The 13,059-nt window shown below is 46.3% G+C and overlaps 1 protein-coding gene across 20 annotated transcripts in view; it reads left to right on the top strand.

Annotated features, from left to right (window-relative positions):
* SMARCD3 (SWI/SNF related BAF chromatin remodeling complex subunit D3) overlaps positions 1 to 13,059 on the top strand; it is a 290,614-nt gene that overhangs the window by 205,931 nt on the left and 71,624 nt on the right. For all 20 annotated transcript variants that reach the window (XM_075917551.1, XM_075917539.1, XM_075917552.1 and 17 more), the window contains 2 exons: positions 2,651 to 2,746; positions 5,644 to 5,745. In XM_075917551.1, the coding sequence (XP_075773666.1) occupies positions 2,651 to 2,746; positions 5,644 to 5,745 (198 nt within the window). The remainder of the gene's footprint in view (positions 1 to 2,650; positions 2,747 to 5,643; positions 5,746 to 13,059) is intronic.

Here is a 13,059-nt window from a genome sequence, read left to right as displayed (position 1 = left end):
TCAGTCTCTCTCTTTCTCTTCCCCCCCTCCCGCCTCACACTCTCTCTCGACTCTCCTCTGTCTCCCTCGGGGTTGCACGCTCGTCCAGGCCCCGCCCCCTGGGCGTGTACGTCACTGCCCCGCCCCTTCACCTCCCGCCGTGGCGCTCGGCTGACTTTTGTGCCGTGCAGGAGCAAGCAACACAAACGGCCTCTCTCTCTCTTCTCCTTCTACTGCCTCACCCTCTCTCTCTCTCAGCTCTCGTCCGTCTCCTGCCTCTCTCTCCTCTCTCTCTTTCTCTTCTCCCCTCCCACCTCTCTCTCTGTGTCTCTCTCTCTCTCTCTCTCTCTCGCTGTCCTCCACCTCCTCTCTGTCTCCTCCGTGTCCGCTCTGCTTTCCTCCTTTTGAATCTGGAGCCCTTTCCTGTCCCCGCCCCCTGGCTGTTCCCTCTGGGCAGCACTGCTGCCTCCTGCCATGGCGCTCGGCTGACTTCTGTGCCACTCAGCCGGGCCGCCGCACGGGAGCAAGCAGCACCAGCGGCCGTTTGGGCCCTGCGCTCCCCATGCAGCACCCCCATCCAGGCCCCACCCCCGGACGTGTACATCACTGCCCCACCCCTGTGCTGCATGGGGAGCGTGGGCCCCAAACAGCCGCTTGCGCTGCTTGCTCCTGCGCAGCGGCCCCGCTGAGCAGCGCAGAAGTCAACTGAGTGCCACAGCCAGCATTTCAGCATTACAGAGTCACAGACATTGGGTTACTATATATATGATAAGCACCTTGTCACTTTTTAGCTGTGATTGAATGGGACTCTTTTTTCATTTGGCTGTTTCTGATCAGATCATAGGTGTATTTTATCATTTTTCCTCCTTTCCTCTTTACTAGGACATAGAGAATCTCCATTAATAGATCCTCACTGTAGGTATGTTTCTATCCAAACCATGTGCTTTTCCACACCTGGTGGCTTACTTCCAGGCCTTAGTTTAAAAACGGAACAAACTTTGAGTTGGTTCAATGTAACATCCTTACCACATGTTCCCAACAACATGGCTGACCACTTTCTTAGGTTAGGATCTCCCTTGAAAGTCAAAAGGCTGGTTCCTTTTCTTTTCCTAAATAGAAGAGTGATATTTGGGGTGTTTTGCCTCTCACGTTTATAGTCCAGTCACCCGTTGAATTGGCTCCCTCTGAAGATTATTCTTCCAAGCAAAGTTTATTCAAAGAGTAAAGAAGGTGACCTGGAGCTGGTGCTGAAGGAGGCTCCAAGCTCTTTCTTTTCACCTCTTTATTCTGAAATGCAGATTTGCTATTTCCCCTTTACTGTCCTGATGACCGTGTTTACTATGTATATACACTAGGGCTGTCAATTGACCTACATTAATGCCTGAGGTTAAGGCAGGACAGGATGTTAATTTTTTTTAACACAGGTGTTAATGCTGCGCTGCCCTTTTGAAATGTTGCTCTAGCACTTCAAAGGGGCTTTGCAATGTGGAGCTGGGGATGAGCTGGAGTGCCCAGCAAAGTCCCATTGAAGTGCTGCTCCGGCACTTCAAAGGGGCTTTACAACAGCAGAGCCGGGAATCAGCTGGACTGCCCAGCTGATCCCAGACTCCTAATGTGCCATCACACTTGACACTTGGAAATGTCACCAGCAGAGCCAGGGAGCTGCTGGAGTGCACCAGCTGATCCTGGGCTTCAGCAATGCTGCCCCATTGAAACGCCACCAGGGCATTTCAAAGGGAAGGTGCGTGCAATTAAATTTTTTAATCACGTGATTAATTGTGATTAAATTTTTTTAATCACTTGACAGCCCTAATATACACATTTAGATGAACACTCATTCCTCTGTTTAGATTGACCTGTTTAACAACTTTTGCCTAGTCATGGCAGCATGGTTTTGAAAATGTGAGATCTTCGTACAAGGAGACTTCATAATTTTAAATATATGTGGTTAAATACATTTCACCATTGTATCACCTGCCAGTTATTAATTTTCAAATGATTCTTCACAGAACATATTCTGTACAAAGATTACTACAGTAGTGTGTAGGTTGTGAATATATGGATGCTTTCAGTCAGAGTCCCTGTTCCTAAAGAACTTGCAGTCTAAGATGTGATGAGAGACAACAGGTGGAAAACACTAGCAAATGTGTGGAGTAGGTAATAGTGAAACAATCATGATTAGTATGATAAGCAGCAGATGTTTCATGGCAACTGTCAAACCATGGCATGTTTCTGGCAGGGACAGGATGAGACTCAGACATGGTGACCAGCAATGCATTAAAATGGCAACATTTAAATATGACAAAAGGAAATATTTTTGTACTGTGTGGTTAACCTGTGGTGCACCCAGCCACAAGTTTGAGGCCTTGTGCTTTATTTATTTATTTTTTTTAAATCTGAAAAAGAGTATCCAACCTTACAATAGATTGGATAAACTGTTTTTCTCCATGGTACAAGCTAAGGTTTTCTGACAGGTTTAGGGGGAATCTTCCCCCATGTGCAGGTTATTCCATAGTTGCTCACTATCAGGTTTATTGCACCTTCCTCTAACTGATCACTCTGAGGCAGGAGACTGGGAATTCGTGTTCCAAAGAGGGAGATCACACAAGGTTACTAGTAAATCCAGGATGAGGTGTGTGCTTGGAAATTTCTCTGTTTTCTGATTTTACAGCTCAGCAAACAGAAGCGGAAGTTTTCCTCATTTTTTAAAAGTTTGGTCATTGAGCTGGACAAAGATCTTTATGGACCTGACAATCATCTGGTGGAGGTAGGAGGGTCATGCAACCATGCCACACAAGCTTGCTGCTACTGTAGCTCAACAACTTTGTACACTCTTAATTCTTCCTCCCATGTTTATTTTCATGACCTCTTTCTTGCTGGAATGTTAATGGCCTCAGAAGTGTATTCTCAGATTACCATGTTGGGAACAGCGAGTAAGGTGTGATGATATATGTTCGCTATTAGTGATATGAAAGAGGTAGTGTTTTGTGACTGTAGTGTTTAAATAATCATCAATCTGGCATCACAAGCAACAAAGCCCTGGCTTTGAAAAAGACAACATTGCTATTGAAATTTTATTGATGCTCAGTCTGATTCCCTCTTATGAGGATTCAGTCAGTGTGGGTCTTTCATCTTTACTATGATTTCTGGATGAAGAAATTTACATGATATATTGGCTAATCAAGAGAAATACTTAAAAGTTTAAGCATTCACTTAAAAATAATAGTATTGTAAGTGCCATGTTTTATTTTTACATTAATCACTGTGCAAATTCCTTCCTAGAAATATTATATATATATTGATATAGCTATTGTAATAGGGTCAGGCCAGATGGTTACAAGAAAGTAGCAAAAAGCAAATATATTGCCCCCAAAGTTAAAAAGTTTCCCTGGTAATGAAAAAGTCTGGTCTAGGTTAATTAAGACACCTGAAGCCATTCAAGGACCTGCTAGAACCAACTGAGACAGGTTGATTGGGTCAGCTGGAACATAAGAACAGCTGTACTGGGTCAGACCAAAGGTCCATCTAGCCCAGTAACCTGTCTGCTGACAGTGGCCAGCACCAGGTGCCCCAGGGAGGGTGGACCGAAGACAATGATCAAGCGATTTGTCTCCTGCCATCCTTCTCCAGCCTCTGACAAACAGAGGCCAGGGACACCATTTCTATCCCCTGGCTCATAGAAGACAATGTTATTAGAAAACAAATTGACTAAAGCCCTTTTTTATTAAAGCATGGCAAATGATAAGAGATTATAGGGATGAAGAAAAATACACTTGATGGAATTCCTATTTTTTTAAAATTAGGAAAAATATGTAGGCAAACTTTAACAATCCCTTTTTAAAGAAATCAAAAATAAAAATTAATTGCAATAAAAACAACACTATACTTTTATTGAAATTATTGGATTTTTTTTAAGCATGTATATTTTCCTTTTATTTTCCAAAACATAAAAATGAGTTAAAGACCCAAGCAACGCCAGGTAACTCTGCTAGACTATGTGCATGTGTGCGTGGGGACAAGGAAGGGTGTTCCCATTCCTGCCATTTATTTAGCCACCCTCATCATTGGCCTGCATGGGAGAAAGGGAGGAGAATAAGCCTCATAGTCTCTGCTGCCTTTCCAGCTGGGTTAGGGACAGGACAGATCTCTTTTCGAAGTAGTCTTTCCCTTCTGGTGAATGGCCATCAGAGATTTCTTGCGCAAGAGTGACCATGCAGTGTGGATGCTCTCTTGCGCAAAAGCACATCGCTTTTGCAATGTGCTTTGAGGTGTGGATGTGCTCTTGTGCAAGAAGTTTTTGCACAAAAACTCTTGCACAAAAGGCTTCTTGCAAGTGTCTTAATTAGCCAGCTTGCCTTAATTGGTTCCAGCCAGTTCTTGAATGATTCCACGTAACTTAATTGCTTTGCAGTAATCCCTGTTAGTTTACCACGGAAAAAAGGGACCTGTTTAATCTGGGTATTTTCCAAAGATATATAGATGATCAAGTCAGGTCTCAGAGGTGTAGCCGTGTTAGTGTGTAACTGAAAAAACTTGCAGCACCTTAGAGACTAATAGAATTTGTAGATGGTATCATGAAGTGGGTTGTGCCCACGAAAGCTCATGATACCATCTACACATTTGGTTAGTCTCTAAGGTGCTGCAAGACTGTTTGTTATTTTTTAAGTTTTTTCAAGTCAGATCTGTTAGTCTAGAAGCATTTTAACCATTCAGTAGCTGAGGGAAGGGCATTTTGAAAGTCCATGAAGGAATTAGGCAGTCCAGGCTGCTGGGTGCAGCCTACAAGTATGTGGATATCCTATATCTTTTAACTGGTCACAACAGCAAAAGGGGGAGTCACAAAGGTAGCATATTTGAGCACTTTGGAACTTTGCTCAATGGCATAGAAGGGGGGAGGGGTTTCAAAACCTTTGGCTGTACTATTGGTTCTGTCGTGTGGCACTGGTATGTTTGAAGCTTGTCCTTGCCATCTAGTACACCACCTGGAGGTGACACTGAGAATTCATAGAGAAATTGAGCTGAAATCATAGTGTGATGGATTAAAACATTTTTCAACAGGAGTACATGTAGTACTGTGGTGTCCAACACACTATCCACATGTGACTATTTGGCCAGTACAGTGTGGCTAGTTCGCTATAGCAAAAGCCACCAGGTACATCAACATGCAGTCCACTACACAATTAACCGATAAGCCATGGGTTATCAGTTGATCTTATCAGCTACATGCACTCCCCACCCCTTGCTGACTTTGTATCAGAGACAGAAAGGGAGGGGAGTGGGAGCCGGTGCCTTCGAGGAGCTGGCTTTAAACAGGCTCACCAGGAGCACCAGATCCACCTGCTCCATGCCCCGCACTGCTGCCTCTGATAGAAAAAGCCAGTTCCCCCCAGCACCTGCTCTGCTGTGCTGCCTGCCTCTTTCTTCCTCGCACCCCCAAGGGATATGCTATCACTTCTGGGAGCCACACAGGAAGCCTGCCTTGGCCCCTCTGCACTGCTGGGTCAGCACTGCTGACTAAAGCTTCCACTGTATTTTTTTGACCTAACATTCTGATTAAAAACTGGATGCCTGGCAACCCTACTGGGAGCGTGTGATTTCAGAACCCTACTGTTGAACTAGTGATATACTTTGTGTAAAATACTGTGTATTTTTCTCCTCTGGCAGTGGCATAGAACTCCCACTACCCAGGAGACTGATGGCTTCCAGGTGAAGAGGCCCGGTGATGTGAGTGTGCGGTGCACGCTTCTCCTCATGTTGGATTACCAGGTCAGTGTATTATATTTGGCCTGGTTGTGGCTGACACAGAACACAAACATTAGGATACAATATATCACATGGGAGTTTCTCATACACCAAGAAATCATCTCCAGGTGTCATTTCTGTGGTTCTGAAATGGAATTTTTATAAAGGATGCCTTTTGCAAAGAAAACTCTATTTCTTTTTCAGTTGGTGGAGAAGATAAATGTACAAGTTCAAATTTCATATATCTAGATTTGTAGATGACAGAGTTGGAAGGGACCACTGGGATCTTCTATTTTAGTGTCCATAAGACAACTTAGAATTAATTCCTGTAGTCTGTCTTTTTATAAAAACATCTCATTTCGATTTAAAAATTGCCAGTGGTAGAAAATCCTTACTAAATTTAGTTACCCTCCCTGTTAAAAATGGATGACTCATTTCCAGTTTGAATTTGTCTAGCTTCAACTTCCAACCTTTGAATCATATTATAATTGTATTTGATAGACTGAGGAGCCTGCTATAAAGTATTTCTTTCCCATGTAGGTACATACAGATATCGATCATGACATCCCTTAAACTTTTCTTTCTTAAGCTAAACAGAACTCTCTTAGTCTGTCACTATAAAGTATCAGAGGGGTAGCTGCATTAGTCTGTAATTGGAAAAACTTAAAAAACAACTAATAGTCTAGCAGCACCTTAAAGACTAACAAAACATGTAGATGGTATCATGAGTACAACCCACTTTTTCAGATGAATGGAGTATTAAAAGTCCAGTTCCAAAATAAATAGGGGATGGGGGGAGAGGGGAAAAAATAGTGAATTAGAGTGTTCATGTTTCAAGAAGCTGATAGAAAAGGTGCAAATTGTTCTTTAGTACCCATTGTCAGGTTGGCTAAGTCATTAGGATGTGGAAGGTAGTGTGCTAGCCAGGTAACATCTTTATTCATACCTTTGTGATGGCTCCCAAACTTGTAAATGAAGTTAAGTTCCAGCCCTTCCCTGTGTATTTGGCTTGTGGAATTGGCCTTAAACAACACAGTGACTTTGAGATCCATTAATGAGTGCCCGGGCAGGATAAAGTGTTCTCCAACGGGTTTCTGTGTGTTGCCTTTTCGGAGATCTGATTTGTGTTCATTAATCCTTTCCCATGGAGACTGTCTAGTTTGGCCAATATACATGGCAGAGGTGTATTTCTGGCATTTGATTGCATAGACCACATTAGTGGATGTGCAGTTAAATGAGCCCCTGATGTTGTGGCTGATGTAATTGGGTCAAGTGATGAAATCGCTTGTGTAGGTATGTGAACAGAGTTGGCACCGGGGCTGATTGCGGGGGTGGGTTCCTGGATGATTATGATGGTGTGCTGTTTGGTTACTGGAAAGAATTTGTTTGAGCAGTGCCCCTCTGCCATGTACATTGGCCAAACTGCATTTCCCTAGATTATTGTTAAAAAGGTCATGTGATACTGTGCCCTACTAAAGTGTAGGTATGCCATGTCCACCACTTCTCCCTTATCCACAAGGCTTGATATCCTGTCAAAGAAAGCTATCAGGTTGGTTTGACATGATTTGTTCTTTACAATTCCATGCTGGCTCATACCTGTCACCTTCTTATTTTCTAGATGTTTGCAGATGAATTCCTTAATTACTTGCTCCATTATCTTCCCTAGCACAGAAGTTAAATTGACTGGTCTGTAGTTTCCTGGGTCATTCTTATATCCCTTTTTATAGATGGCACTATATTTACCCTTTGCCAGTCTTCTGGAATCTCTCCCGTCTTCCATGATTTTTCAAAGATGATAGCTAAATGCTCAGATACTTCCTCTATCAGCTCCTTGAGTGGGCTAAGATGCATTTCAGCAGGTCCTCCTGATTTAAAGCCATCTGACTTATCTAAGGAATTTTTAACTTGTTCTTGTTTTATTTTATCTTCTAAACCTTGTACCTTCTCACTAGCATTCACTATGGGTATGTCTACACTACAATGTTAGTTCGAACTAACGGATGTTAGTTCGAACTAACATTCATAGCCGCTACACTAGCGCTCCGCTAGTTCGAATTTGAATCGAACTAGCGGAGCGCTTAGTTCGAACTAGGAAAACCTCATTTTATGAGGATTAAGCCTAGTTCGAACTTACTAGTTCGAATTAAGCGGTGTGTAGCCCCTTAATTCGAACTAGTGGGAGGCTAGCCCTCCCCAGGTTTCCCTGGTAGCCACTCTGGCCAACACCAGGGAAACTCTATGCCCCCCTCCCGGCCCCGGACCCCTTAAAGGGGCACGGGCTGGCTACGGTGCCCGTGCCAGGTGCAAGCCTGCCAGGACCCAGCCAGCAGACCCTGCACCTGGCATGGCACAGAGCCACCCACCCGATGTCCCCCAGCCCACCCCCTCTTCCCGGGACCAGGCTGGCGGCTCCCGGGAGCTTGCCCTGGACCGCAAGAGGCGGGCACCTTCCTGGGCTAGTGCGGACATCGTGGACCTCGTCCACGATCTCCGCACTAGGCACAGGAAAGTGGCTGTCTAGGGCAGGAGAGCTGCCAGCCTGGCCACCCAGGAGCAGGTGTGCATGAAAATCAAGGGGGTCCACTGAGACCCCCGACCCTGAGCCCTGAGCTTACAATGGCCGTCCTGGGTCAGACCAAAGGTCCATCTAGCCCAGTAGCCTGTCTGCCGACAGCGGCCAACCCTAGGGACCCTGGAGGGGATGGACCGAAGACAGTGACCAAGCCATTTGTCTCGTGCCATCCCTCTCCAGTCTTCCACAAACTTTGGGCAGGGACACCACTCCTACCCCCTGGCTAAGACTACTCCATGGACCCAACCTCCGTGACTTGATCTCACTTCCCTTTAAACTCTGTTCTAGTTGTAGCCTTCACAGCCTCCTGCAGCAAGGAGTTCCACAGGTTGACTATTTGCTTTGTCAAGAACAACTTTCTCTTACTAGTTTCAAGCCTGCTACCCATTCCTTTCCTTTGGTGTCCTCTAGTCCTTCTTTATGGGAACTAATGAAGAACTTTTCTGAATGCACCCTCTCCACCCAACCCCTGCTTTTAGAGACCTCTATCCTGTCCCCGCTCCATCTCCTCTTTTCTAAGCTGAACAGTCCCAGTCTCTGTAGCCTCTCTTCATATGGGACCTGTTCCCAACCCCTGATCATGTTAGTTGCCCTCCCCTCTCCCAGCCTTTCTCTTCCCCTCTCCCACCTCCTTTTCCCAGTCTCCCCCAGTTTTGTTCAATAAAGACAGAGTCAATGTTGGAAGAAACGTTATCTTTATTTTGTACATCAATAAGAAGGGGGGCTATGGAAGGGTAAGTGGAAGCAGGTGAGGGAGGAATGGGGTACGAGCCCCCGATGGGGAGGACTGGGTTGGCTCTGCAGGCTTCTGGGGGTGGAAGCTCTCCTGCAGCCCCCCGATTGTCCCCTCTCCCCAGATGGCAGCCTGCGGCAAGTGCAGCCGGGCTGATGGCCGAGTGGTGTGATGTGCCCAGTGTGGGTACTCCGGGCAATCCAAGCCAGGACTGCTTTGCAAGCGGGGCACCCCTTAGAACTGTCTGTCCGGGGTGGGGGTCGGGACCCTTTAAGCGCAGCCCTCGGCTAGCCTGAGACAGCATCTCCACACTCTAAGTCCTCCTCTGATGCCCTGCCGGCACTGCTTCCGGCCATCCTTAAGCCCTGTTCAGAGTCCACTCAATGTGGACTTGCTAGTTCGAATTAGCAAAACGCTAATTCGAACTAGTTTTTAGTTCTAGACGCGTTAGTTCGAATTAGCTTAGTTCGAATTAACTAATTCGAACTAAGTTAGTTCGAATTAGCGCTGTAGTGTAGACATACCCTATGTTAGGGATTCTTTCATCAGACTTCTCGGTGAAGACCAAAACAAAGAAGTCATTAAGCATCTCTGCCATTTTATTTTAACTTCTAAACCTACCCCATTTTCACTGGCATTCACTATGTTAGGCATCTGATCACCATCAATCTTCTTGGTGAAAACTGAAACAATGAAGTCAGTAAGCACCTCTGCCATTTCCAAGTTTGCTGTTACTGTTTCTCCCTCCTCACTGAGCAATGGCCCTACCCTGTCATTGGTCTTCCTCTTGCTTCAACTATATTTATAGAAAGTTGTCTTGTTTCCCTTTATGTCTGTAGCTAGATTGAGCTCGTTTTGTGCCTTTCTAATCTTATCCCTGCATACCTGTGCTCTTTGCTTCTGTTCATCCTTTGTAATTTGTCCTAATTTCCACTTTTTATATGACTTTTTTTTATTTTTAGATCATGCAAGATCTCCTGGTTAAGCCAAGGCGGTCTTTTGTCATACTCTCTATCTTTCCTACGCAGCAGAATAGCTTTCTTTTGGACCCTCAATAATGCCGCTTTGAAAAAAAAATGCCAATTCTCTTCAGTTGTTTTTCTCTTCAGTTGTTTTGCTTCACATGGGACCATACCTATCAGCTCTCTGAGCTTAACAAAATCTGCCTTCCTGAAATCCACTGTCTCTATTTTGCTGTTCTTCCTTCTACCATTCCTTACAATCATGAACTCTATGATTTCATGATCAGTTTCACCCAAACTGCCTTCCACTCTCAAATTTTCAACCAGTTCCTCCCTATTTGTTAAAATCAAATCAAGAACAGCTCCTCTTCCCCTCCCCTCCCCCTCTCCGGTATCTTTCTCAACCTTTCTAAAATAAAAAATTGTCTCCAGTGCAGTCCAAGATCTAGTTGGATAATCTGTTCCCCGCTGTGTTACTTTCCCAACATATGTCTGGACTGTTGAAGTCCCCCATCACCACCAAATCCTGCACTTTGGATGATTTTGTTAGTTGCTTAAAAAGGTCTTATCCACTTCTTCTGCCTGTTTAGGTGGTCTGTAATAGACTGCTAGCATGACATCATCCTTGTTTTTTTTACCCCTTGTAGCCTAACCCAGGGTATGTCTACACTAGAAAGTTAGTTCGAACTAACGGACGTTAGTTCGAACTAACTTTCCTATGCGCTACACTAGCGCTCCGCTAGTTCGAATTTAAATCGAACTAGCGGAGCGCTTAGTTCGAACTAGGTAAACCTCATTTTACGAGGACTAACGCCTAGTTCGAACTAGCTAGTTCGAACTAAGGGCTGTGTAGCCCTTTAGTTCGAACTAGTGGGAGGCTAGCCCTCCCCAGGTTTCCCTGGTGGCCACTCTGGCCAACACCAGGGAAACTCTATGCCCCCCTCCCGGCCCCGGACCCCTTAAAGGGGCACGGGCTGGCTACGGTGCCCGTGCCAGGTGCAAGCCTGCCAGCACCCAGCTAGCAGACCCTGCACCTGGCACGGCACAGAGCCACCCACCCGATGCCCCCCAGCCCACCCCCTCTTGCCGGGACCAGGCTGGCGGCTCCCGGGAGCTTGCCCTGGACCGCAAGAGGCGGGCACCTTCCTGGGCTAGTGCGGACATCGTGGACCTCGTCCACGATCTCCGCACTAGGCACAGGAAAGTGGCCGTCTAGGGCAGGAGAGCTGCCAGCCTGGCCACCCAGGACCAGGTGTGCATGAAAATCAAGGGGGTCCACTGAGACCCCCGACACTGAGCCCTGAGCTTACAATGGCCGTCCTGGGTCAGACCAAAGGTCCATCTAGCCCAGTAGCCTGTCTGCCCACAGCGGCCAACCCTAGGGACCCTGGAGGGGATGGACCGAAGACAATGACCAAGCCATTTGTCTCGTGCCATCCCTCTCCAGCCTTCCACAAACTTTGGGCAGGGACACCACTCCTACCCTCTGGCTAATAGGACTCCATGGACCCAACCTCCATGACTTGATCTCACTTCCCTTTAAACTCTGTTCTAGTTCTAGCCTTCACAGCCTCCTGCAGCAAGGAGTTCCACAGGTTAACTATTTGCTTTGTCAAGAACAACTTTCTCTTACTAGTTTCAAGCCTGCTACCCATTCCTTTCCTTTGGTGTCCTCTAGTCCTTCTTTATGGGAACTCATGAAGAACTTTTCTGAATGCACCCTCTCCACCCAACCCCTGCTTTTAGAGACCTCTATCCTGTCCCCCCTCCGTCTCCTCTTTTCTAAGCTGAACAGTCCCAGTCTCTGTAGCCTCTCTTCATCTGGGACCTGTTCCCAACCCCTGATCATGTTAGTTGCCCTCCCCTCTCCCAGCCTTTCTCTTCCCCTCTCCCACCTCCTTTTCCCAGTCTCCCCCAGTTTTTTTCAATAAAGACAGAGTCAATGTTGGAAGAAACGTTATCTTTATTTTGTACATCAAGAAGAAGGGGGGCTAGGGAAGGGCAAGTGGAAGGAGGTGAGGGAGGAATGGGGTACGAGCCCCCGATGGGGAGGACTGGGCTGGCTCTGCGGGCTTCTGGGGGTGGAAGCTCTCCTGCAGCCCCCCAATTACTCCCTCTCCCCAGATGGCAGCCTGCGGCAAGTGCAGCCGGGCTGATGGCCGAGTGGTGTGATGTGCCCAGTGTGGGCACTCAGGGCACTCCAAGCCAGAACTTCTTTGCAAGCGGGGCACCCCTTAGAACTGTGTGTCCGGGGTGGGGGTCGGGACCCTTTAAGCGCAGCCCTCGGCTAGCCTGAGACAGTATCTCCATGCTCTAAGTCCTCCTTTTATGCCCTGCCGGCACTGCTTCCGGCCATCCTTAAGCCCTGTTCAGAGTCCACTCAATGTGGACTTACTAGTTCGAACTAGCAAAACGCTAGTTCGAACTAGTTTTTAGTTCTAGATGCGTTAGTTCGAACTAGCTTAGTTCGAATTAACTAATTCGAACTAAGTTAGTTCGAACTAGCGCTGTAGTGTAGACGTACCCCCAGAGACTCTCAACGAGTATGTCTCCTATGTCCATCTCCACCTCAGTTCAAGTGTATAATTTTTAATATATAAGGCCACACCTCTTTTTTCCCCTGCTTCTCCTTCCTGAGAAAGGTGTTCCCATCTATATCAATATTCCAGTTGTGTATATTATCCCACTAAGTCTCTGTGATACCAACTATGTCGTAGTTGTATTTATTTATTAGCACTTCAAGTTCTTTCTACTTATTCTCCATATTCTTGCATTTCTATACAGGCATCTAAGATACTGATTGGATTTTGCCCCTCAGTTCTGCCTTGCCCCACCTTTATCTCTGCTATTATTGCCCAAGCTCCCTCCCATTTCTGAGCCATCTCGCAGGTCTCCATGTTTCTCATTTACCTGTGGGCTTTGGTCACCTGCCCCCATCGAACCTAGTTTAAAGCCCTTCACACAAGGTTAGCCAGTCTGTGTCCTAATACTCTCTTCCCCTTCCTTGAAAGGTGAATCCCATCCCTGCTTAGCATTCCTTCTTGGAACAGCATCCCGTGGTCGAGGAAGCC

This window comes from Pelodiscus sinensis, unplaced genomic scaffold, assembly GCF_049634645.1.
Source record: "Pelodiscus sinensis isolate JC-2024 unplaced genomic scaffold, ASM4963464v1 ctg63, whole genome shotgun sequence".
NCBI lineage: Eukaryota > Metazoa > Chordata > Testudines > Trionychidae > Pelodiscus > Pelodiscus sinensis.
This window is presented reverse-complemented; position numbering and strand designations above follow the sequence as displayed.